The following is a 26,598-nucleotide window of genomic DNA, read 5'->3' on the forward strand; positions in this document are numbered from 1 at the left end:
TTCGTCTGCAGTCTGCTAAACAAAGAGAAGGAACTCGCCTGGCCCTGTCCAAAGCCAAGCCCACCTAGCTGCTCCCTTAAAGCGCCTATTATGTCTTATTTGCTTATCTTAGACAAGAACCTGTTGCAGAGATGATGATGTGACCCTGTCTGTACTTGCCTGGGAGCAGAGTTTCAGCTGGCTATTCTACTTGCGCAAGTAGAGGTTTTACTGTCAAAAGCAGTAGATTTTTTTTAAGAAAGGACAGCCAGATAGGTACAAGGATTTCCGCGCGGCTTCCAGGCAGCTATATAATGGGAATAAAACCTTTTTAAATGGGAGAGAAGTCTAACTCCAAGTTTCTTGTTTCATAGAGGGGACTTGCCTGATAGTTAGCAAATAAAAATAGCAGTAAAGTAAAGGTAGAGTTTTTCATAAAGGGTTTTGACAAAACGGACAACTGCGAGAGCAAGGCACAATCGCACAGGTAGGCATACCATGAGTCACTCTTTGACGTTGCCATGATTTCACAATTCAGATAAGCAAAGTGCAGACAATTTCTAACACAGGCCTCCAGATAGCAGTCTCACAGGACCACTGATCCTAACCTCTAGAAAACTGTTTTATTTTTATTTTATTTTTTTCTGAACACACTATGACAGTGATATCTGTTGTATTGATCTTTTTGGAAAAAATGTGCCATTAAGGAAAACATTTAATCTCCTAAATCCATAGCTGACCAATCAGCATGCATTAGCAGAATGCTAGGATTTGCTATGAGAAAAAAGGAATCATTTCAGACACATGACGAGTACTAGATTTGTGAAATTAATAAATAACACTACTGTGCAATCTTGATCCGTTGGGATTGTTAGGAAAGAGGTGCAGTGATTTATTGAAACATGCAAGCATATGTAGAACTACAGTATATAAGGCAAGAGCAGAGTTTTTGTAATTCCAACAAGCTTGAAAGTCAATATTTGGTATGACCTCCTTGATTCTTCAACACAGCCATAGCCAAGCTTTCTTGTGATTTATTTAGGTAGTCTTCAGGAACTGTTCTCCAGGCTTCTTGAAGGACTTTCGAAGCTCTTCTTTGGATGTTGGTTGCATTTGTTTTGTTCTCTGTCAAGATGATCCCACACTGCTTCAATAATGTTGAGGTCTGGTGACTCATAGTGTTCCATTGTGTGTTTTTCTTTAAAGATGTGCTTTTACTGCTTTGGCAGTGTTTCGGATCTTCATGCTGAAGAATACAAATCTGACAGTACTTTTTTTTCTTTCTTTCATGATTCAATCAGTTTTAACAAAATCCCCAACACCACTGGCTGAAAGGGAGCCCGAAACCATGACAGAGCCTCTACCGTATTATATAGACAGCTGTAGAGGCTGTATTATTCTGGTGTCTTTACCTTACAATGTAAAGCATCTTGAAGTGACTGCTGTTGTGGCATGACTGAAAATGAGTGAAAAAAAGGAAACAAAAAACAAACAAACAGTTAAAACACCCTTCAAAAGGCTGGATAACTATTGCTCAAGACCAAATTACCAGAGAGTCTTTTGAAATAAAACATGAAGAAATGAGGGATGGCTCGACACTGTTGGTACTCTATGCAGTGAGTACTACTGAGCACCCCAGCTGGCATTAACAGGAAGTGAACAGGCTCTGGTGGTATCAGTCTTCATACTTACACAAGCACCTGGAAAGCAAATAAGGGCAGTTGCCTAAAACAAATATTCCACAGTCTATTAAAAGTGTAGCTAGTAAAGTAATAAAAAAGAGGAGGCTGGTTTTGATTTGAAGTTTAATTTTAGTGACAAAAATCAAAAATAACAGTATTCAAAGTCTTCAACAACCCTGGATCTTTGTCGGCACGTTAAATCCTTTGCAGAGTGTTTTATCTGTGAGTGATATAATCTCTGGAGCTACAAAATTATTAGATTACCATTCTAAAAGTATATAAATAAAAAGCAAATGCAAATGGATGACTACAACTCTCATCCTAAAACATTTAGTCATTGTTCTATTGCAACGGGTAGAAAAGCAGAAGGACAGAACCGCCGTGATTGCACATTCTTTTAGGTTATCGCACAGCTGCACAGTGAGATGAATCTATTGGTGATCTTTGACAAGTTTAACCAGAGTGATCTGATAAATTGTACATTTGCGTTCTCAGTTTGGTTTTCATATCTAAATCAATTGTTGTAAACTACAGGTCTCTTAGTTTCTGTGAGAGAGCAAGAAAACAGGGGCACAGGTAAACAACATGCATCCCTAAGCCAAAAAAAAAAAGAGAAAAAAAAGCAAAGCGATGCTCGCAGGCTCACACTCTTTTTCATCTAGTCATTCTCACTGATAAAGTGTCATAAATGATATGCTATACCTACATTCTACTCATTCAGATTGCTGGTGCTGCACAGTCATACCTAAGAGAACGTAACAAATAAGGCAAAGCCAAAATTCTCCTCATTATGTTTTACTACTGCAGCTCTGGTCACTAACGGTCACGCCATCCTTCATCCTTTAGGCTTAACAAAAGCAAAACACTACTGTATGACAGTCTCTATTGCTTGCACCCCACACAAGTTGCACACAAGTTTATCAGTCCAGCGTGCATAATGTCTCTCGGTATCCCAGGAGTCCATCTGGTGGGACCAGAATTTGGTTTATCACGTGAGGGGATGTAGAACAGGTTTCTCGGGCATGGCAGTGTAACTGTGTAGGAGTCTTCGTTTCTATCCGTCCCCTCCTACAGTTAGTCCGTCTCCGACTCTATGGCAGTATTCAACACACGTCTGAATGTTATTAAAACAGTCGCGCCTGTTTTTTCAGTTCATTTCTCTTCCACAGAGCCAGCCGGTCAAACTCTTCCACGGTCATACCGAACACTTGGACAAACTCCTCTGGGGACAGGTGGCGCTGGAAAAACACATCATAGCAGAAATTAAGTCTCAAATTCTAGTCATGGTTTTGGGATTTCTTTGGCCGTTAACTTACTTCCAGCCTGGCTCTGTCTACATCTTTGGGCAGCCTGTTGCGCCCTCTGGTGGTGACGATGAGCGACTCATAGGGGTAAATCTGCAGGATAAAGGAAAGGACACACGCACACATTTCAGATACCCGGGTACAAAAGGAGTGGAATTTCATTATTTTAAAAAAGCCTTACTTTGTGTTCTGCTGGGAGAAAAGAGAGAGAGAAAATGAAATCAGTGCAATTGAAAAAAAGCATGTTAGATTAATTGCTTGGCTCTAATAAGGTGTTTTTAGTTCATATTAAATTACCTCTGCTTCCCCAGTTGACCTCGCTGCCACTGTCATATTGGTACTGGTAGCAATCTGCACTCTGAGGCTGAGGAACAGAGTAGGACAGTGAGATTAACAAGAGCAGCGAGCTTCGGGGAATTAACTAATAAAACAGCTTGAAAGCTGGTCGAAGGTAGTAATGAAAAGTGTAAGGGGCCAAAAGAGTTATTTGAATTAAGCCAAATAATATGTATGATAGAATATGTCACAGCTATTCATGCTTTGCCAGGTTCAGTGTGATCTCACCCGCTGGATGCCGTTGCGGCCATATCCCGGTAGTGAAGCTGACTTACAAACAAAATCTGAAGCAGAAAAAAGAAAACACATCAGCATGATATCAGTCTAGCCATGAGCTGCTTAAATGTTCAGTTGTTTTCATGCATTCTGGCGCCATAAGATGGCGCTCATGCCTAACCTAAAACAAAAAATATCTCCAGATGTGTGCAAATGATGCTGGTCGAAGAAGTATTAAAACTAGCAGGAAAAGATCAATAATAAACTGATGCCTTAAAAAAAACAGCTATTTAAATAAATCAGAGCCACATATTGAAACGCTCTGCAGATGAACTTACCGCTATCGGTGCTGTACTGTGACCGAGGAGCTGTAAAATAAACAGATGATACGATTACCTGTTACAAAAAACAACAATAATAAAACAATAAATGCTGCAGCACATGAGCCTAATCTAAATTCATGAAAAACCTCATCAGGGAAAATAAGTGTAGAGCTTTGACATCAATCTGTCTTTTATAGGCTTGACAAAAAGAGGAATTAAAGAAAAAAGGGGGGCAAGTTCCACATTCATCAAGCCCTGCGAGGAACACAAAACATCAAAGGGGCAATAAGGCCAGGGAACATGCAAGCATCTTTTAAAAAACGAGAAAAATAAGATGCACAAGTGTGCAAAAAACACACTACATGCTTCAACATCTAACTGCAACACCCAAGCTTGCACAGTTACAAGCCTTTGTTGCCTTTCAAACACCACCAGCGAGCCGAGTCCCATTCAGCCCCGCTCACTCCCATTTGAGAAGCGGCTTTAATGAGAGATCTTACCGCTCATAAATAAAACAGGATATGGGACACCAGCTGTGAGAGTGAGAGAATCACATAGATGCAGGGGTAGATGGAAGGGTAGATCCACCCATATGGAACAATTTTGGAGAGAGAAAGCAAAGGGAGCAGGAAAAAACCTGTCTGATAGAGATGAGGTGAGGCTGAATGTCAGAGGATAAAATAACCAGTAGCTTATACACTGTATGAGCAGCGAAGTGCGACTATTACAAAGAGAAACAAGTCGGCATGTGACTTTGTGACATCTGGAATTTCAGCACACCTGGTTGAGCACTCTGTTTCAGTTAGCTTGAAATTTTCTTAATCAGTGTGATCAGATATCCCTCCAACACTGACAGGCCACATCTGCCCCTGCCGCTGGCCTACCACAGCTGTTAAGCACACTCATCATCGTTCCATCTCAATACACCACCCAGCCTCCAGCAGCGGCCGTGACCCTCTGTGACCTGCATCCGCAAACCTCATCGCCCTCGCCCTCACAACGCCGGCGACATACTGAGGCTCATAAAAAAACCCTTGTGGCAACATATAGGGCTGTACAGAAAGACAGTCATAAACCTGCTGAAACAGAAGAAACCAGCAGACAAAAGAGGTGGATGTACTGGGGGTGTGGGGGTGGGTGGGATAGGTGGATCCTTACAGCCATTGATGGTGTTGTTGTACGCCGTGGTGCCATAGCTTGTTGTGTTCAGTGTTTCCTTGCTCCCGCTACGAGAATTCCTCGCGCTGCCCCAGGGGTCGTTGTCATAGGAACCAGATCTGGCTTTCATCTCCTCCTTTAGAATCATCCTCCCGATGCCACTCCCAATCTGCGAGGAAAGAGGGCGAGGAGAGAAGCAGAAGGTGGAGAGGAAACAATGAAGGACGCGTTGTAGAATTAAACGAAAGACAGAGAAAGAGAGCAAGAGAAGCAAATAAGGAGGACGGCACAGGCGCCGTGCGATTAAAAAAAGTGCATTTATTTATTTATGGGTGATTTTCTTTCTTTTCTTTTCTTTTTTTTTGAGGTGGGGACTTACTTCAGTGTGACGTTGAAGAAAAGAGAGAAAATTATGAAGCTCTTACTCTTTGAAGACCGTGACTCCAAGTCTCTTCATCTCCTCCCGTGGAGAAGCGTCTTCTCGGCGCCCGATAGGCTGGGAGAGGAAAAGAGATGAAAGAGATTCCCTTTATGAATTTTGCACTTTTGCGGGGAGCACAGCAACAGTGCGAGTAAATGGATAAACATGACAATATGGCTACAAAATGAACCGCTCTCCCATGTGTGCCATCGGTACACTCTGAATAAGTGAAACAGCAGTGTTTCGTACCCCTGGGGGAGCTGCTGTAGGGGTAGTAGTCAGACTCTGACTGGCTGTATGGCTCTGGAGAGTAGGTAGACAGTCTGGAGGATCTGAGGATGTCCTCACTGGTCCTGCTTTTGGTGGCTGCATCCACGTGATTGTCTGTTTGAATTAAGAGAGAAAGAGGCAGAACCAAAAGAACTGGCCTGTTAGAGGAATAGTTTGCCTGTTCAGTTTATGGTCGGGAGCTAGATGGGAAATTATAAACCATTCTTATATCTGTTAGTTCAATATGATTCTGGAGTCACTAGAGCAGGGGTGGGAAATTAATTTTCCTAAAGGGCCACATGAGAAGTCGGGACTGCTGTGAAGAAATACATCAACAAGCTTATAAAGAGAAAATTAATAATGAGGAGAACTGAGTTCAGCTTATTGGTGCGACCCTCAAAAAACAGTCCCGGTTTCTCATGTGGCCCATTTGGGAAAATTAATTGCCCACCTATGTTATTAGAGGGTCATCGCAGCTTAGCACAAAGGCTGGAAACTTCACTATGATGACAATCCTCTGGTTTTAGTAGAAACCAGATATAAACAGGATCTTGCAATACCAGAGTTGAGAAATTAAAATAAATGTGGATTATTTCTTGGCTTGCAGCAGCGTACTCCTGGTGTCTATAAACTACAGGAAAGATATGGTGCTTGGTTTCTGAATGAATTACCCAAACTAGATTGTTAATGAGCTTTAGGGCCTTGCGTTTTACAGACCCAGGCTAGCTGCTTCACCCTGCGTCTACTCTTTCTGTCAAGCTAAGCGAAGATGTTTCCTGGCTTCATATTGAACAGACAGATACTTAACAAGATTGGTATTGATCTTCTCATCTTGCTCTCAGTGTGAAAGGAAATTTCCCAACATGTCAAACTATTGCTTTAAGACGGCACGCACCAGCAGCGCACTAACAAAAACATCTTAATGAGCGTCACAAAGACGTACAGCGATGAAGCGCATTCACTCCACAGCTTCACACTTATGATATCCAACGCTCTTGTCAGAGAAGATCAATATTCCGGCCAACGGCGGGAAAATAGCCGGCATTAAAAAGGGAGTTCTGTTACGGCTCAGCCTGAGGCTCACATTCATTTCACGAATGGTGTGAGGCGGCGATATTGATGCCACTCTGCACTAAAGCATAGTCAACGGAAGTCAATGGGAGTGACATGCGATGTAATGTCGCATAGATCGCTCTTCACTCTGTTAGCCATTAGCCATGCCAGATCCAATCCATGGCCCATTGAATTCCCATGTACACGATGCACGACACCAACACATATTCAGAGCAATATTGAACGCTCTTGATACTTCTGTCAGAGGAAGTATGGCTGCACAACACTGAATGCGAAATACAGTGACACACACGCATGAAGACAAATGAAATTCTGTATCTATTCACTGACGGTAACTGAAACAGTGAAAGGAGGGAGATACTTACAGAGGCAAGGTCACCGGGTAAAGTGGAGCAGAAGGTGGAGGGAAGTGAGTAAAAGTGATTGGATGCAATAAAAGAAAAAAAGAGGTGCAAAGATAAAGGGCAACATTATTGGAGCATCCAATGCGAGTGCTTTGCTACCCACACGGAAGGCATACATGTATATGACTGGGTGCTAACTGATTAGTACATAACTGGCATTTGGCGAACAAAGCAAATCTAAAGTACATGTATCTGCTGTGGCCTTGGGTTTACATGGGGTGTGTTTGGCGCTGACACAAGAGAACATGTTAATCAATGGCTATTCAGGAAGACATGAAGCACAGGGATCAATATCACTGATGTATGAGTTAAATGTCATTATTCAAACAAGGCGAGCTAACAAAGGCTGCCAATTACAGTACATGCTACTTTCTTAATCATGTGTAAAGGACTGCGCGAGGCAGCATCGTGACCAGTGATGTACTAATTTTTAGAACAGAGACACTGACGGGTGACGGGAGTCGACACGCTGCTCACTAACTAACCCCCACACACACACATACACGCACAGCACGGAAAAGCATGCGGGACAACAACAGAGATAAGACTGTCCTCAATCAAGAGGTCTTATGACTCTCAGCTGAAAAGGCCTTTAAAATGCAGTTTAATGAAAGAGACTCTGTTACTGATGCACACTACCCAGAAAGTTCAAGCGCATTTAATTGCTGGGCCTTGTGAAAAAAAAATCCCCCAAAAAACAGCATCTCGTGTTAACCACACCATCATGCTATCTGAACGTAATAAAGACTTTAAACAACAAGTCTATTTGTTTTCTAGAGCTGGAACACTTGTAACAAATGGTTTAAGCCCACATTAAAAAGAAAAAAAAGAAAAGGCAAGGCCGACAAATAAAAGAAGACTCCACAGCAAATCTAAAATTCTGTTACAAAACAGTTTTTCCAGTGCGCTTTGTTCCATTGTTCTGTTCTATTCTGGTGAACTGTGTTGTCCTCAGAGCCCTCTGTACTCAACGCTTCTCACGCCTGAGCAACCTTCACTTCATTCATGGCCCGTTCCAGCACTATTTGCCAACAAGAACCTGTCGGGAGCTGCATATTCATATGCTTGTGGCATGCACACTAAAACATCGCTCTTTTATATTCACTCAGCGCCGCTAATGCGAGAAGTCTGACTGATCCCCTTCCTCAACTTTGGAACGAGCCGCGCAAGTCAAAACTCTATCCCTTTTGTGCTTTTTCTAGCACTTCTAATCGTTGCTGTTTTTGTTTGTGCAGGCTTCGGTTTCACTGAACAGCTGGAACATCGACACTACTCGAAGCTGAATGGCGAGAGGCTGGTAAACACATCTACATCGGGTTAAACAAAGCATGACTAAAACTGACAGAAGGACAGGCAGGCTAAGGCAGGACTAACTGCACTGTACCCGTTCTCTTATAGATGGGAGGCTTCCTGTAGATGTTGGGATCCCCTGTGGCTGAGGAGAGAAAGAGGAGATGAAGACGTGAAACATGGAGGAGTAAAGGAGGAGAGGATGCGAACTACTGCCAGGCGAGGTAGGAGGGATGATTGTAAAGAAAAGTAAATATGCAGTATGAGGGGAAGAATATGCCAGATTGATTATGTGTTGTATAAATATACAACTTTCACATTTTCACACACGCTCACTCCTGAGGAACTTAATATGACCTTTTTTAAAGGACTTCCTTCAGTGAATAATGGCTGATGAAATCTTCTCTGTGAAGTGAAAAAAGAAATAAATAAATCTGAGAGTAGTGTGAATGTGAGGAGATGAGGAGTCCTACCTGGTACATGAAAATGTTTAGGGGGCTGGTTTGTGGTGGGTGTGCTTGGTCGCCCGTCTTGGCTATAATAAGGTGAACTCCTGCCACTCTCAGAGCCTGCAGCCAGCCATGGCCCAATCACAGCGAAGGAAACACGAGCATGAAGGAAGGCATCAGCACATGCAGATGAAAGCCAAACAACTCAAAAGTGTGTTTAAAATTACAAGGTGACACTCAGTAACCTTTCTACTTGTGTAACAACAAAGGTTATTGACTTATCAGCAGCATAGAGGGCTGTTTAGAACTGTAATTAGTAATTACAGCCTCAATGCACATGTGTAAGAGTTAAATGAAATGATAGCCAAGGAGCAACTGCAGCAAAGGTGACAGTCAAGCAGCTACTGTGGCAGATATTTGTCACCAGTACAAATATATTAGGGGCTATTTGTCTTAACTGGTAATGACAGATGGAAATGACAAAACTTTGATCTCTAGTAAAAGGAATAGTTTGACATTTTGCTTTTGTGCAACTAGTTGGACGACACATTTGAGTTTATTCATTGTCTTTATGCTAACTATGTGGCTACAACTTCTACAGGAGCTTCTAATTAAAAGATTATTACTTAGTTGTTATGTGACTTAATGAAGTTTCCAGCAGCTGGTTTCCAAACTTTCTAAAATAGACATCTTACCAGGGTAGCCATAGTGCTGTGGAGAGCGAGGCATGATGGGTGACATGCCTTGGCGACTATAAGTTGGTGAGTCGATGTAGCCGGGACTGGAGCACCGCCTTTGCTTTATATCTAGGCTGTTATAGTCCTAAAAGGGACAAACAAAGCAAGTCAGGTGAAAGACGAGCAAACAGACACACAGCTCACCGAAATGACAACAGCTCACTTGGGTGAACTTGTACTACATTCACTGCTACGTTCAGAGTGTTTACCTGAGAATAGGGAGAGAGAGTCCCAAGTGACTGCAGGGGAGACAGGAAAAGACAATTAAAGTTTCAAATTTTAACGAAATCAACTCATTCAGTTTCTTAGATAACCACTCTGAAGAAGAGGGGCTAAAGAAAAGAAAGTAAGAAAAAAGAAAATAGGGCTTCATGACTTTGTTTTCAGAATACAAATGTAGGAAACAAAAATGAGATTGTAGGACTAAAGTAAATAATTCTGAGAAAAATGTCAGGATGGAAAAAAAATTGTAAATTGTGATTTTTTTCTCAAGATGCTGAACTGAATCTGTGGCTGTAATCCTCTTCCATACCTCTTTCATAGATTTCAAAAGCTGACTGATTAAAACTTTATTGCTCAGTTTCCCAGACACGGAGTCTAGACTACTTTCAGTTTAATTTTTCTTTTCTGTTTTTTCAAAGACCAGGTTTAATCCATTGTCTGGGAAAGTGGCTATTTATCTTCTTTTTAGACTGCAAAATCCAAATGAGGGTTAGCATGCATTATTTCTTGGTTGAAGCTTGCAAGGTTTGCTGTTTAAAACCCAAACCGATCACCTGCAAGCTCTTTCTTCTTGAGAAGACAGATGTGAGAGTGGCATGAAATATAATCAAAATTTTAATCATGAAAACATAATTTCCTGTAAGTATGTTTACATTTAATTGCACATTTGCACTACAAATAACTGGCTGCTATGTAAAAAAAGGTCAAATGTTTTAAACAGTTCACTCATCCACAAAAGACAGTTTGATTGTTTTTCACCTTTAAAAGTACTTCTGTAAACATCACATCAGTCAAATACCAAAACAAATATCAATAATTTCTGGGATTATTTTTCAAAAACAGAAAAAAAAATCGAAAACTAACAAAATATGCCCAATCAAACTGCACGACACCGACTTTTGATCTTCCTGAAAACAGACGAGTGACGAGTGCAACGCTGTGTTTGACCTGGAGTGTGTGGCTGCAGTACCTCCCCATAGCTGTAAGTGTCTAGTCTGTCATCAGAGATGTATCTGTGGTACGGCTGGTATGAGGAGGATATGAGGTCTGGCTGTTGGACCTCATATATGGCTTTGACCTTTGGCAGGGCAGCTAGGTCCTTATAATCTAGGATCTCATTCTCCACTCTGGCCTGGAGAGAGGACACACATACACCCACCAAAAGACAGCGCTACAGCAACAAGACCCGACATCAACCACATGGACAATGAATGAGAACTTCACCAGTGATAGCAAGCAGATCGTGAAACAGTGAGAGCCGTAGAGGGGGGGCAGAGAAAACTTGATGAGGAACACACAGGTACAAACGAACACGCTGCAGGAGCTGACAGCACTATAAGCTGTTGACCTTCAGGATATCAGCAAATGTCAGAGAGAAAGCAGAGGAAGCACAGACAGCAGGAGAGAGAAAGAGAGGGAGGAAGCGTGGAGACAGTATGGATGACAAGCGTGCTTACACTGCATTTCCCCCTCATCCATCACCTTAAACAGAAAGGTCATTGATTATGAGAAGAGAGCAGGGCAGGGCAGGGCTGAGCAAGGAGCAGTGACTCCTGCTTGCATGCAGATAACCCCTGACATGCTAATACTGCAGTGATATACAGCAACAATTCAGACAGCCAAAAAGGCAGGACTTACAAGTGCAACTGCTAAGCACTAAACAAAAAATAAGGCCTGGCTGACACTCTGATGTGGTTTTCAGCATAAACACTGCTCAAAAAACTTAAAGGAACACTTTGACAACACATTAGATTGGAGGGGGAGATCATGCTGGATATCTAAACCAACATGGACTCTGTAATGTGTTAGAAACGAAAGGATGCCACATCGTTTAATGGAAATGACAATTATCAATCTACAGAGGTCCGAATTCAAAGACGCCCTGAGAATCAAAGTTAAAAAATGATGCAACAGGCTAGTCCATTTTGATTAAATTATATTCCAGTAAGTCAAAGGGGCACTTAGTAGTTTGTATGGTTTGTATGTTGGGGCAGGCTGCTAATAACATGACAGATGGTGCCTGGAGGATCTCCTTGCAGATCTGGAAGGCACCATCAGGGCATCACTGAGCTCCTGGACAGTCTTTAGATCAGACATTCACGCCAGTGCCATGCTGCAGGTCATTTTGCAGCTTTGAAAGTGCTCATCCTGTTCCTCCTTGCACAAACCAGCAGATATCAGCCCTCCTGATGGGTTAAGGACCTTCTGTGGCCCTGTCCAGCTTTTCTACAGTAACTCTGTCCTGGAACTCGTCCATGCTCTTGAGACTGTGCTGGGAGACACAGCAAACTTTCTGGTACATATTGAGATGCAACCACTGTAGGGTCCAGAAATCGCCTCATGCTACCCCTAGTGGCACTGACCATAACCAAATGCAAAACAGTGAGAAAGCAGATGACAGAAAAAAATATCATTGTCCTCCAGCTGTAAAACCATGCCTGTTTTGAGGGTTGCCACTCTAGTTGTTAATTTCATTAACACTAAAGCAGCTAAAACTGATTACCAACCCCCTCTGATATTTAACTGAGCAGATCAATATCACAGAGGTTTAACTGACTTGATGCTACACTGCAATTAACAAGTGTTCCTTTAATTTTTTTACTTAGTGTATAATGAGTAGAGTGTTTTTTGGTCATTGAATATTGAAAATGAGCATGAAATATCCAGTCAGGTTGAAGACAGTGACACATTGTTTCCACAATTTTGCCATTTGATTTGAAATAAAACTGAAGAGAGAGATTCAGTAAAGGACCGACAAAGCTTTGCAAAAGGAGCAAACCCATTGTTTTGGCAGTTCTTAAGTTCCAGACTTCAGGCGGTCCTTGCAGCCAAAACAGTTTTTTGTCATTAAAGCATTAAAATAATCAGTTTATAAAATGCTTATATGAATTCGAACTTTTGAACCGCCCCCTGAAAACATGGGAATGTGTATAACAATAAATGAAGCAATGCAGTTCAACCCCTTGAGACTAAACGACAGGAGTTCAGTCGCACCGCAGTTGTTTTATTTCAAATCTAATGGGATGTCTGGCACATCAGCAGTGACAACAGAGGTTAAGGACACAGACAAAGTGAACAGGCCAAGGGAGCGAGCAGCCTCTCTTATTTTGTGCTTGACTGTTCAAGCCTAAGCATAGTGCTCGTGATTCTAGTGTAGCAAAGGTGCTTCAAGGGTAGGCTCGGTGGCAGTGTGGCAGCCAAAAGTGACTAAAAGCTGCAGAGTCACAGGTTACTTACACATATAACTCTACTAGGAGAGCCTATTGAGGAGCCCGGGGGAGAGATGGAGGCCTCGGACAGGCGTCTGTGCTGTGGGTTAGAATCAGACAAAGAGGGAGTTAATTCACATAGTGAGGAAGTTTCACTCTATATCTGTGGGCTTCTCTCTGTACCACTGTCAAATGCTCTTAGGACTGTTTCAACTAGTGCTCCGTAAACACAAAGACTGAATTGAAAGTCCAACTCACCCTGAGTCTCCTCTCTGCTCTCGCCGCTTGCTTGCATAACGGGTGCCACACCTCGCATCCTGAGGAGCAAGAGAAAGAGGGCAGTCACACAGTTGCTGGGTGTTCCCCGCATGCCGTGCGTTTTCTAAAATTGGTGAGCACAATCTAAAACATGCATATGTGTGACTACTCGACCTGTCAGGTACATTTCCTCGCCCTCTTTGAACATCATGTTGCAGCGGGCGCACCGAGCGCAGGTTGGATGGTAGTGTTTCCCTCCTGCCTGTGTGATGAGGAGAGGACGTGGCTGAACGTAAATCATCGCCACAAGGATTTTCACAGATTGAGGGCTAATCTAAAAATCGCACCCCGCCTAGCAGAGCAGGTCACTGTTTCCATATGTTTTTTATGCGCTTTATTTGGCCACCGGTAGCCTGAGAAAGTATTAGGAGACCAGTGGATTGCCTGAAGCTGTTTCATCAGCATGCTAGAAACCACCCATTCTCTCCCTATGACATAATTAGAGCAAAGATCCCCGTAGGTCAGTCACATGAGGAAGCATGTGTATGCATGTGTATGTACAATACAGAATCATGTAAGTGAAGGACATGTGAGTGTGAAATATGCCCTTGAACATGCAAGGTGCCTCGAGGGGATAAATCCAAGCACACGGCGCAGCTGAAATGGACACAGAAAAGTGATCACACTCCTGATGTTTCTCACATGCAACCCTGCGGGGCTGATGGCCGAGGCGTGGCCCCATCCCATCACCTCTGCCTTCCCTAAACGCACCATTCGAGAATTTCTATTTATAGAGGCACTGCAGACGAGGAGACCTGAACTGTGTCAGCTGAACTCCCACGGCATGCAAGTTAAAGTGGGTGTGTTTGTGTGCACGGTGAGGTACTTTATATCATTTCAAGCTGCACTGAATCTTCCTGGTGTTCATAAATCGCACGTTTTTACTGGATTTCCAAGAAATCGGTTGCACCTGATGAGCGAGCTCCCTCCAAGAACTCCCACTGTGCAGCAAGACGCTCAGCTGTTTCCGAGACACATCTTAACCGCGCTCCCTATCTGCTCAGGTTACTACGAAAGGGGGAGGATGCAGCACTTCTGTCTGTTTTCCAAGCAGTGGAGCGTTTACTATCGGTGGCCAAACGGTATCAGTTAAACAAATGCTGTTACCATCTCAAATGAGGAACCTCTGTGGTGGCACTAACAGGCTGCTAAATTTATTGCCAAACTGAGACATTAAGTGAAACATAAGAAAGACGGTTTTATGATCCTCCACCCTCCACTTTCCCCCTTTATGTCTCCCCTCCTCCATCTTCTATATAACTACTCATTAAACTAACAACCTTTGGCTGTGTTAAGTTAAAAGGAAGCGCTGCGCTGTGGGGAAAAAAAAAGTCTAATTATCGACACAGATGCAGAGAGATTAATCCGAGTGTTTGACGTCGGACAGCATAAATGAAAACAATACTTTTAAACAGACGTCTGTGCGACTTATTGGTATCTGCCAATGTGCCAATAATCAGCTCCTAAGTTTTTCTTATCCTTAATGAACTGCATTTTGCATATGTAGGGCTACAAACCTCTGCATGAGACTTCCCCTGAGTCAGTCTCGATGCACGCTGCATCTTAAAGAAGTGCATCATTATGTGATCAGAAACTGACAGAAGACCGAATGCAAGCGAGCGCAGATACACATGTTCAGAGAACAAACGACACAGATGCAGTGGGAAAAGAAAGTGAGAGAGAGACTTGCAGCATGAAGGCTGACATGTCCCCATGTCTATAAATAGCCTAGAGAGGCTGACAGTCAGGAACAAAGCACTTTACACCAGCTATTCTGACAGGCGAAGGAGCAAAGGGACAACAAGACCCTGTATGTGCATGTGTGTGTTTGTGTGTGCGTCTGACAAAGTTTTACTACATCTGCTCCCTTTCCTCAAGTCCCCTCAGACGCAAGACGCCCACCAGAGACTCTTCCAAAACATTTAATTAGCATCTGCACTTTATCACTTTCATTATTTCCAGCCCTGCTCTCCTCATTACTCTCCCTTCACTTCTTTCTTAAGCCCAACTCCTAACTCTTTGCTGTAGATCCTTTGCTGCTGACTCCTTCTGCAATCTCTTAAAAAACTGCTTCACTCTGTGCTTTTTTAATCCCGCTTTCTGTGTCTCCCTCTGACATCACCCTTCACTTTTTAGCCTCTGATCTTTTTTTTTAACTCCCTTTTTGTCTCCCTTCTTTTCACAAAGTTGTGCCTCAGTCTAGTTTTTTTTTTAACCTCCTCAGAGTGGAGGGTGGTTTGTGTTCTCTTTGACCTCAAGTAGAAACAGTCAATCTGCTCGGATGTTCTGTCGGGCGCGCTCGACGTGGTGCAGCTCAATTGGTTTCGGTTTAGTAAAGCTTCACAAAATGTTTTATCACCCCCTCAATCTTAAGTCGGTCACTCCCTGAAGCGCAGCCGGGCTTAAACTCCGCAGAGGACGTGCAACGCGGCCGTTCAATTACGATAACGCTGATTACGCTCCGCGGTTCACTCCAATTTGGATTTCTGTGCTGCTGCTGCGGTGGGATCATCTAATGTTGACATCTGGTTCCGTTCTCACCTCCAAAACCCTTCCACTGATGTATCTGCTGCAGGTCTCACATTTCACCCCATACTGGGCGTGGTAATCTGCCTCACAGTATGGCACTCCATCCCTGCAACATAGAACATATAAAAGAAACTTGCTTGTAGAGTGTCAACGACACAATTTGCCTTGTCTTGGGGAAACGGCAGATAAAGAAGGACAGAGCAGTTGTTGGGCATTTTGTTTCTCTCTGTTTTCCTTCCCTTTACACACTCACTTGCTGATGTACTCTCCAGTGAGGACCATATTGCACGTCCGACATCTGAAGCAGCTGACGTGCCACTGTTTGTCAAGTGCCAGGAGAGACTGACCCTGCTTGATCTCGGCTCCACATCCAGCGCAGTCTGGAGAAAAAAAAGAAAAGGGAAAGGGAGGGAAAGAAAGAGGGACGCAGAGAGATAAGATGTTAAAATGTTGTGGAGTGGTAGAAATTGTAAGAGACAGAGAAAGGCAAAATGAGCCCAAGGACTAAGTGTACATCTTTAAGCACTTTCTGAGCTACTAAGTGCAGTTTTCATCACTGCCACCACCTTAAATAAAACCTACTGTGCTTTTTACACTCCCCTAAGAGGTCCAGGGGATGTGGGAAAGTAACAAAAAGTGTCCGGGTTAAAAAAAAAAAGGAGACAGGGAGGCAAAATTGTTAAATTAAAAGTTTTTATTAAAATTTCTATCACTAGTTAAACTAAGAGATACGGGCAAGCCGATAAGTAGGAATGCAACAAAAAGCAGGAGTTCATCACTAAACTGAAAAGTTCATGTAAATCAAAAAAGGGTAAATCAGCAAAGCACACACTCGTCTCCACAGACCACCACACACAGCTCACTAGCTGCACAACCAGCAAGGTTCTCTGATACCAAAGTTCACCTTTCTCTGGCCTGAAGTACATTAGCTTAATTGCTGATTATACAAGCATCGTTTTTGCCCTCAGAAAGATGCTTCAGCAGGTGTTACTGACCAACAGGAGCGTCGGGAGGCTTAAAAAAGGGTCAGCCCTCTGTTTGTTTGTACTAGATGGAGGCTTGGTTTTAGCTTAACCTTTTTGACCCGCTCTGTTACACAAGAGAGTAAGTCACTCTAGGGACCACTCCAGTCTGCTTCGTCAGCCAAGACAAATTGTGTTTTGTAGTGAAAAACTGCAGTGTACAGTGCAGGCTGGGTTTCTGGCGTCCAAATCAATCTTAAAAAGTGATTTAGTGGTGATTGTGCTGAGTGTAAAAGGGCTGGGATTTTAGTCCCAGACCGTTCTTCTACTGAGTCATTATACACTTCTGATTTCAGCCACTGGATGAAATAGGTATTAGATCATCTAAAATTACGTACCAATGTTTGTGATAAAGAGCAGCCGGCTATGGACGCATAAAAATGTACAATAAAGAATGCAGGAATGTTGCTGCTCACCACGGCTTTATCTGTGATGTCAAAGCAGTTTTTTAAATGGTAAATGGTATGGTTCTTCTTCACACAACTTGCCTTATTTAGCCATGCGCACCTGGCTCAGACCTTAAAATACATTCAGTTTTAATTTCATTTTTTATATATATAATTTGTTTTTTGGTGAACGTGTGTGAATACACACTTCTCAAAGTGCAGAAATAGCCCCAAAAAAACTTTTAAAAAAGTAACTGCTTATGACCCAAAACATATAGCCTCATCAATCATGTAAGGTGGTGTGTTTGTTATTGTGTGGGTAGTGTGAAAAGAAAATGAAAGGAGTAGGCGAGGGGGCTGATACGCAACAAAGGTGCCCAACAAAACTGGGGAAGTTTGATTCATGTCATACACACTAAGCTCTTACCCCACTGTAATATATCACGTTAAAATCTTGAATGAAATGAATTCGAATCCGCGGTTAATTACAGCACTGTGTAAAAAATCTTATGTCGCCCCTCATTTCTTTATATTTTGCTTCCACTGGTGTATGCATGTCCAGGTTGTACCCCGCCTCTCGCCCTATGACAGCTGGGATAGGCTCCAGCGCCCCCCGCGACCCTGAAAAGGATAAGCGGAAGCGAATGGATGGATGGATGGATGGTGTATGCATGAGAAAACTTTAATAATTACTTAGCTCTGTTTTTTTTCTTTTTTTCCCTCTAAGAATTCTGCAAACTAAGCGTTTATTTACCTTCTTAAATATCCCGATCGTTATGCAAAATGAGGCAGTGCATTAGTGCGTGTGCCCTATTCCGTCCACACACACTGCATCCTCATAAGACAGAGTGATGAACATGTACCTGGGGAGCTGTTCGATTTTTATTCTGCTGAATGGAGCAATTTGGGGAGGACTGTTGTTCACTGCCTATACGCCATCTGTTGTTACTGCACAGCCACTGAGCAGCAGACTGCTGTCTGTATGCTATGCTTAACAAATGATTCACTATCAGTCACTATCCTGCTGCTGTATCATAGTAATTTGTCATTTTAAATAACGAGAAGGAGAAAAATAACTTTACTAATAATCCCTCTGGGAAATTCCTGCATAACAGTTGTGGAGGATTTGCAGAAGGAGGAATTACGCATATCTGAATGAACTGAGGAAGGAGGAGCTCTCTGTGACCTTCGCTGAAATATTCTGTCATTATTAGGACTTTTTCTGAGTGGGCTACTCTTGCCAGCAGGATGACTGTGTAGACTGTGGGAGACTTCCAAGACAGAGCTTAAACACCAACTCCTCTCTGCTACTGCATGTAGATCATCCAGCTCTGGTACCAGGAATAAACCAACCATCTTAAAAAAAAACTTTAGTCTCTACTTCCTGTCATTCATCCTCAGATTTTATCATAGACTGTAAAATAAGATGGATGCAGGTGACATCACCTGTAGGTTTCGAAAGTTCTGTTATGAAGCATCTAGATGAGCGTTAACACCTTTGCCAGCTTGGTCTAACTGCTTGCTCAAACCATGACAAACCATTAGCCATTAGTGGTTTCCTACCACAGATAATCCTAAATTTTAAAACACAGTATGACTGAGATTAAAAAACAGACCACATTTTTTATTCAATCTGACTCGAAATGAGTGACTGACTCAGCAAGAGCTTGTTCACAAGACACAGTTCGTTAGGACTGGAAGTCTTTTTGTAGTTATAGCTATCGCCATCTGGTGCCCTTCAGATAGAATGTGAGATTAAAGCACTTTGACATTAACTTAATGAGTCTTTAAAACAGTCACAAACCCAACATCACTAAGGCTAGATTCATTTTTTATATGCAGTCAAAGATCTAGTAACACACATGGTAGCAGGCTCATGATTCCTGTTAATAAACAACTGTGAGCATGCAGTGAACAAAACCACTAAACCCTGTATGTTGGAAATTGGCAGGTGGATTATGTGTCTGTTTGTGTTGCATAATTCTCAGCTGGCAGATCAACGCGGCAGGTCACTCCGCTGATTTGACAGACACACGATTAGCTAAATGAGCAAAGTAGGCTTCGTGGACATGTCGCATTAGCTTTAGCGCACCGTAGCGCCTGGTGGCCCTAAACAGAACGGACAGAGCGGGGTGGGCGCTGGACTTACGGCTGGGCCCGTGGATCTTGATCGGTTCATTTGACTTGACAAGTGTGTGGGAGCACTGCTGGCACACGCAGTCCTTTCCACTGAACGTCACCCTGTCTCCGATTGGAAAGGGTTTACTGAGGAGGCAAAAAAAAAGACAGACAAGAGAATTAGAAAGCGGAGCACAATGGGCGTTAAAACGCCTGCAGTAATTCTGTGTTTACATCCAAGTCTACTGTATTCATTGAAATAACAAATGGGTGCTGGCAGAGACATGATTCGGTGATAGACAGGCCATAATCCTGCTGACACAAGCTGAATGCGGTCCGACATCCTCTATGAAACTGAAAATACATTTTCATTGCACAACAGTTTGCAAATGAAAATACATTTGCAAACTGTTGTGATGATGAGTTAATAGGATGCTGATTGTTACAGGAGCACCTGGCTGCTCTGTGATTAAAGAGGCGATAATGCGACAGGCTTCTGAAAGGAAAACTGGCTCTCTCAGTGAGAATAAAAACTTATTAGGGAGACTTTGTGGAGCGCATACTAATTTTAATTGCCTATTGCTCTCTCAGTCTAGCCATCCAGCTTGCCCTCCCTACACTGACGCCACCAGGTCACCATTTTCAAGGCTTCAAAGAAAGAAAGAAGAGCAAAAACATGTGCCTGCTGACAGGCGGAGAATATGACAACCAGGCAACACCAATGAAATCAAATTTGCCACATCACGATGCACTGTTTTGACTCGCTTTCCTCTCTTTTCAAAGGAGACAGATTGATTTCCTTATGACCAGGGACGATATGAGAATGAATGGGGAGCTAAAAGGCTTAGAGAAGGCTGTGTAAAAAACATAGATGGCAGTAATCCTTTTACTCCCCCACCGAGCCCTGGAGCCGGAGCCAAGACCCAGAGGGAGGCTTGAGTCTCCAGTAGAGGCCCCAGTCAGCACACATGAGTGCAGCACACCCATGTAGTCACTTAAAGGTGCTCAGACCATGTATAAAGTCTTCTCTCTCTGTGTGTCTTTGCTAACAACATATTCGAGACTTGCTCCTCTGTGCATTTATTTTATTCACAAAAGGGCACCATCCAAACATGAGAGCTGAGCTGCAGATACACAAATTATGCAACAAAAGCTATGGTAAACACAAGCTGCTGGAAAGTGATTTCACTAAGGCTTTATTTTGAATGTCACTCTTCGGCTGTTCCAGAGGTTAACTGCACATTTTAAAATTCAGACATGTGTCCATGCGAATATTTGTGTCCAGCTCCAAGCACGACAGACTAAATCTCTTCTACATGTCTGAACATAGCATTCACATTGTATAGTTCAGCAGAACGAAGCACCAGAAATGCTGTGATGGTGCAGAAAAGCATCTCCGCGCATTTGTGACCTTGTCTTTACCTGTGTGTTGCTCTCACTCCCTCAAGACACTCTTGCCTTGTCAGCCCTTTGCAGCGCTTTAAAAATTTACTCTGTTTACATATTTAATGCTTTCTTTTTCTTAACTGGCCAAAAAAGTAAAGCTATTTCTGGCTTTAGGGGTATGTCCTCTTGCTTTGATCACCACTGCGTTAAAAATACGTTCACGTGTAAAAGTGAAACTTGCATTCGGACTCCATTAAAGCTGAAGCAGTGATGACAAAGAAGTCAAAGTGGAATAATGATGAGGAGACAAAGGAAGAGAGGGCGATGTGGCTGATGATTAAAGAGCGCAAAGATTATTATTTGTGAATAATGCGAATGACGAAGAAGAAGCAAGAGCAAAGGAGGTGCGTCCAGAAGGAAGACAGGAGTGAAAGATGAGGGGAAGAAAGGACGTACAAGATGGAACAGTCAGCAATGTGACAGGGGGCAGACGGAGCACGAAAGAAGAGATTCACCCTTTGGCTTCTTGCTGTCTCTTCTAGTTTACTCCACATACACTGACAACACATACTGTCACTGCCAGCGCTGCTCCACTGCCTGTCTCTGTCCTGCTGGTATCATTTCAGTTTTTTGGAAGGGGGGGGGGGGGGGGGGGGGGGGGTGTTGTTTTTTGTCTTTTGCCCACAGCTGCTGGGTCAGAATGTGTGTTTATCAGGCAATGTCAAGCAGATACCCGACAACAATCTCTACTCTACTGGAAGACGATACTATAAGTAAGCTAAAAGGCTGCTCGCTTATTCACAAGGAGGCGCCACAGCAGGTAACTCTGCATGTTTGATTTGTCAGATTTTTTACGCCCTGATGCCCTTCCGAACGCAACCCCGCAAGGGATTTGTGTCTTCTCCCAGGATCAAAGCAGGGATCTTTCGCTTGTTAGGGGAATGTGTAAACCACTACAATATGATTTACTCTGGATACTGTTAGTAAAGATCCTTATAATGTAAACAACACATTAAAAACCAGTCAGCAAGTGAGAGGGTGCAAATGAGAGACAGGTTATCCCATATATGCAGCATGCTCTGAAGCGAAAGCGAGGGACACGGTTAAATAAAATAAAGAAAGGAGCCAACATTGATGCTGAGATTTCATTCTGAAGGAGCTTCACATGAACACTGATGGAGTTCATAGGAGAGATGACCTACTTTTACTAAACCTAAATGTGCGATACACCAGGTCAGCTTTCTATCTTTCCTACACTTGAGCTTTCCAATCACACATTTGCTGACATTCAGAAGATGAATCATGAGTTAATTATTAAATCCTCCATGAAAAAAGTCAGTCAATTAGCCAATTCTTGTTTTTAAAGATGCAACTTTTGCTGCGTCACTTCAGGTCTTGAGGCTGAAAATAGTGACTCATAGCCGAAAAGTAAAAAACAGTCATGCGTTTCTTATTCAGTGCCTCCACAATCTGTTTGCTATTTCCCGTCGTCTCTATCATGCTGTTCTCTAACAAATTACTAATGAAGTCTCACAGAATAGACTGAGAAAAGCACAGATACTCTAAAGAAGTCAACCGGCAGTTCTCACATATCTTTTGTGCAATACATAAAGCAGCACGCTGAGTGCATGCTGCAAATAGTAGCTACCAATAACAATATTATACTGTTTATTTGTTATAATCATACATATCCAATTCCAAGCTAATCCAAAATAACTAAGGTAACTGTTGCATAGGCAACTTTTAATCACATGAAATTTGTTTATTTATAAGGAACCCCATTAGCTTCCACAACAGTGGTTGGTAGTCTTCCTGGGGCCCAAGCCATCAAATACAATCAAATAAAATGTTACGCAATAAAGTCGATGGAAAATATCCACATAAGTGATAATACATTTTCTGTTTTGCAATAACTGGTTAACATTGCCTAGCAGATGAGGACAGCATTTTGCCGGTAATGAGCCAGACATTGTTATGTCATTTTGAATCGGTGGAAACCAAAGCAGAGCAAAAAGAGACTCTGTATCATCTTTACATCTTCCAAAGTGGCCAAATATAATATAATATAATATAATATAATATAATATACATTTTTCAAGATAACTACAGCGCAACCTAGAGCACAATTTGGGTGAAGGGCCATTAGGTGATCACTGTGTCCATGTTTTGCCAAAAATACACTAATACTCTAGGAGGAGTGACAAATTGTGTGCAAATGATGAAAGTGACCTTGACCTTGGGCAAACTGTGGGTGAAGGCCCCTTAAATGGTAAATGGCCTGTATTCGTATTAGGGCTGCCACAAACGATTATTTTGATAGTCGACTAGTCACCGATTATTTTTGTGATTAGTCGACTAATCAGATCATCATCCATTGGACGTACAGCGTACAGCTTATTGCACCAGCAGCATCTGGTCTTATATAACTATCATTAGCTTACAGCTTGAAGTGTTTGTGCTAACTAAAAATAAAGACAAGATGGTAGTTTATTAATTTTTAATGAAATTTGCAGATTGTTTCGGTGAAGTTTAATAAACTCCTTGCTTTCTAAAATATAACAGGACACCGGAGTATATTCTCCAGCGTCTCACACTTCTGATAATCAGCTGTCTGCTTGACAGTTTTAGCTGTGCAAAAACTATAACTTTAATCTCAGCCAAACCGATTTACTCAGGAACAAATAAAATACTAAAGAAAGCCAAACAATAACATTTTTAAGTTATCTAAGTGACTTATATATATGTTTAACCTGACTAGCGAAAGACGGCGGTGGGTTTGAAAACGATTTGCCGGGAGTCCGGTGTTCTCACGGCTCTAGTTAGCCTTGCCCCTGCCTAGCTAACGAGCTAGTGGGTAACAGACGTCTCCGAAAACGTCGGAGCGCTTTTGAAAATATGTGGTGTCTTGATAAACTGAGCAGATATTTGAGGTTTACACAGCTACATTCTCGCCTGAAAATATGTTAAACGTTTATTTTGTGACCCAGAAAGAATAATAAGAGTAAAGTTAAAACTAACTAGCTGCCGCCATTGTTGACAGCTGCGCTATGAATTCTGGGACACAGCTTCTTCTTCTTCGGGGTTTAACGGCAGCTGGCATCCTTGTACATGCAGTGCTGCCATCTTCTGTTTCAGTCCGTTATTACACTCTTAAATCCTACTACTCATTCCTGCGTCCTTTGTGATCTTACAAAGCTTCAAACGATGCGTCGACTATTAAATTAGTCGTCGACGATTTTAATAGTCGACATAATCGTGACTAGTCGACTAATCGTGGCAGCCCTAATTTGTATAGTGCTTTACTTAGTCCCTAAGGACCCCAAAGCGCTTTACACTACATTCAGTCATTCACACACACATTCACACACAGGTGATGGCAAGCTACATTGTAGCCACAGCTGCCCTGGGGCGCACTGACAGAGGCGAGGCTGCCGGGCCCTCCGACCACCACCAGTAGGCAACGGGTGAAGTGTCTTGCCCAAGGACACAACGACCGAGACTGTCGGAGCCGGGGCTCGAACCAGACACCTTCCGATTACAAGACAAATTGCCAACTTTTGAGCCACGATCGGTCAGATAAAATTCTGACCACTACTGTAGGACGACGAGCAATTGTTATGACTTTTTGTGGACAGATGGACGGAAGTCATCAACCACTTGACCTAAAATTCATATTTCAGAATAAAGTTCTTGCGCTCTTCTTTAGTCTTTTGGGTGCACATAAACATCATCAGAATACATACTTGTATATAGTATTGTGTGTGTGTTTTGAGAAGGAATATACATACCTGCAAACACTGCAGACAAAGCACTTGGGGTGGTACGTGCGTCCCAGAGCAGAGACCACTTCTCCCGTGATGAAGGTGTCACAGCGGTCACAGCGTGTACCATACAAACGCTGATAGTCTGCTGTACAGATGTATTCGCCCTTCTTCTGGAAGAAGCCAGATTGTGCTAAATCACAGTTACACACTGTGGACAGAATGGTGAGAGACAGGAAAAGTGGGCCATTGGAAACAGTAAGGCATACAAAACAGAATTCTATATGTCTGTTTTTATTTCTATTTTTGGTTTTCCGCTTTAAGAGAACACATTTTTCTTTATCTGTCATCTGCTCTTTTTCTCTGTTTTGTTCCTCTACCAACACATGTTTTTTTTCAGTCAGCACGTTTTTCATTCAGTCTGAGCGCCCTCCTTTTTTACCTGTTTGTGTGTGTATACGTGTGCTTGGTTGTGCTGTGTGTGTCTGTTTGTCTTCACACACGGCTGCTAGGGAAGTTATTCAGTTCCAGACAGTGGTGAGCCAATTTGCAGTGATGGGAATATAATTATATAATCAGTGGAAAAGTCATTTTGTGCTAAACAATGTGAAGAAGGAGACAAAACAACAAACCACAAGCTCCCAACATCATCAGGACATCCACTACGGTCTCATTACATTTCACTGGAGAAGACATCAACATTTCTTGCTGTGTATGCACAAGGTAAGTGCTCAGTTTGTGTATGTGTTTCTATATATTGTGGATCCTAAGCAGACAGTACGTGCTACAGCCCTTTGCTGTGTAACTGAGAGGGAATTCCAGTGGGTGTAACAATATAGCCAAGAGGCATTTTCACAGATCAGCGGCCGGCGTGGTCTCTAGTTTCTTCCTATGCAGTTAACCAACAGAAAAGGCTGACAATTACTGGAACATCTGACTGAAAAAACTATTATTACCTGATACATATTGCACTAATAAAGGTCATTAGAGAGGTACTTGTATAAACATTTTGGGTTTCTTTTATTGTTTTAGCCAAATGAGAAATTCTTGAAACCAACATAAAGAGTATTTAAACCTTTGCCAATGCTGAACTTCACCCTCTCTTTCGGCATTATAGCTTTGACCCAGTAATTACTCATTTGCTGACACGGGCACTGTAATTAGACTTCTGTATAGTATACAATTATCATGTAACATAGCAGCAACCACTATAACAGTTCAGATGGCAAAGCTTCAGATGGAGCCAGCCATCATTCTTATCTAAACACTTCTCACTAAACATTGGTCTAATATCAAATAGGGGTCTTTTTTCTACATTCATAACAAAACCTGAATCGAAACCTGATGTTTTTTTCCCCACATTTCAGTGTGAACACATGTCCATACACATCAGACTGAACTCAAAATGTCAGTTTGCATGTTTAAGGTTGGTAATGTCACAAACCATAATTTAATTCTAGTTGAATTTCATGCTTCAGGCTGTTTGTAGAAGTCTTTCCTTGCTGCTTTATAGGCTCCCTTACAGAATCCATATGTGTATCCCCAAAGCAAGTGAGTTGTGTGCTTATATGCACATAGCAAAGGAGTGGTAACTTAATTCATTATTCATAACAATTGATTATTTCTGACTCAGAGACTCAGTGTACAATCTGTGTTTTTCTATATCTTAGACCTTTACAGTCATGTGAAAAAGAAAGTGACTTTATGCAGTTCTGTGCATAACGGAAAAACTAAGTAAACCATTACTGCTTCTACAGGCCTCAAGAGGTTAAGTATCACCAGATTTCTTCTATATGCACTTGAATAGGTGATCATATATCAAGTGTGACCTCCTCTATGAAACCAGAAGTTGTGACAGTTTGCTGTTTAGGAGCATTCAGATGTGTCTTAACACAATCCCTAAATCTTCCCATCGAGAGGTCAGACTTTGCAATGCTCAGTGGAACTGGAAAAAACAAAAGCGCTACATCTCAGACTTTACAGACCTCAGTTAGCATTTTAGAT

At 42.4% G+C, this 26,598-nt stretch overlaps 1 protein-coding gene across 3 annotated transcripts in view; it reads right to left on the reverse strand.

Annotated features, from left to right (window-relative positions):
* Window positions 1-1,776: 1,776 nt before the first annotated feature.
* Window positions 1,777-26,598, reverse strand: part of ablim3 (actin binding LIM protein family, member 3) — a 47,614-nt gene continuing 22,792 nt past the window's right edge. The window contains exons 3-23 of one of the 3 annotated variants that reach the window (XM_085421143.1): window positions 24,622-24,805; window positions 19,479-19,594; window positions 16,175-16,301; window positions 15,934-16,027; window positions 13,507-13,594; window positions 13,333-13,391; window positions 13,103-13,174; window positions 10,836-10,997; window positions 9,853-9,882; window positions 9,602-9,728; window positions 8,931-9,026; window positions 8,552-8,602; window positions 5,669-5,803; window positions 5,424-5,494; window positions 4,999-5,167; window positions 3,856-3,885; window positions 3,530-3,585; window positions 3,263-3,329; window positions 3,147-3,157; window positions 2,978-3,058; window positions 1,777-2,899 (exon numbers count right to left, since the gene is read on the reverse strand). In XM_085421143.1, the coding sequence (XP_085277269.1) occupies window positions 2,786-2,899; window positions 2,978-3,058; window positions 3,147-3,157; window positions 3,263-3,329; window positions 3,530-3,585; window positions 3,856-3,885; window positions 4,999-5,167; window positions 5,424-5,494; window positions 5,669-5,803; window positions 8,552-8,602; window positions 8,931-9,026; window positions 9,602-9,728; window positions 9,853-9,882; window positions 10,836-10,997; window positions 13,103-13,174; window positions 13,333-13,391; window positions 13,507-13,594; window positions 15,934-16,027; window positions 16,175-16,301; window positions 19,479-19,594; window positions 24,622-24,805 (1,940 nt within the window). In that variant the 3' untranslated portion in view covers window positions 1,777-2,785. The remainder of the gene's footprint in view (window positions 2,900-2,977; window positions 3,059-3,146; window positions 3,158-3,262; window positions 3,330-3,529; window positions 3,586-3,855; window positions 3,886-4,998; window positions 5,168-5,423; window positions 5,495-5,668; window positions 5,804-8,551; window positions 8,603-8,930; window positions 9,027-9,601; window positions 9,729-9,852; window positions 9,883-10,835; window positions 10,998-13,102; window positions 13,175-13,332; window positions 13,392-13,506; window positions 13,595-15,933; window positions 16,028-16,174; window positions 16,302-19,478; window positions 19,595-24,621; window positions 24,806-26,598) is intronic. The other 2 variants (XM_085421162.1, XM_085421152.1) reach the window with 2 other exon arrangements.

Source organism: Rhamphochromis longiceps, linkage group LG2, assembly GCF_057381845.1.
Source record: "Rhamphochromis longiceps isolate RC_006_pf linkage group LG2, R_longiceps_female_GT1.1, whole genome shotgun sequence".
NCBI classification, from domain to species: Eukaryota; Metazoa; Chordata; class Actinopteri; order Cichliformes; family Cichlidae; genus Rhamphochromis; species Rhamphochromis longiceps.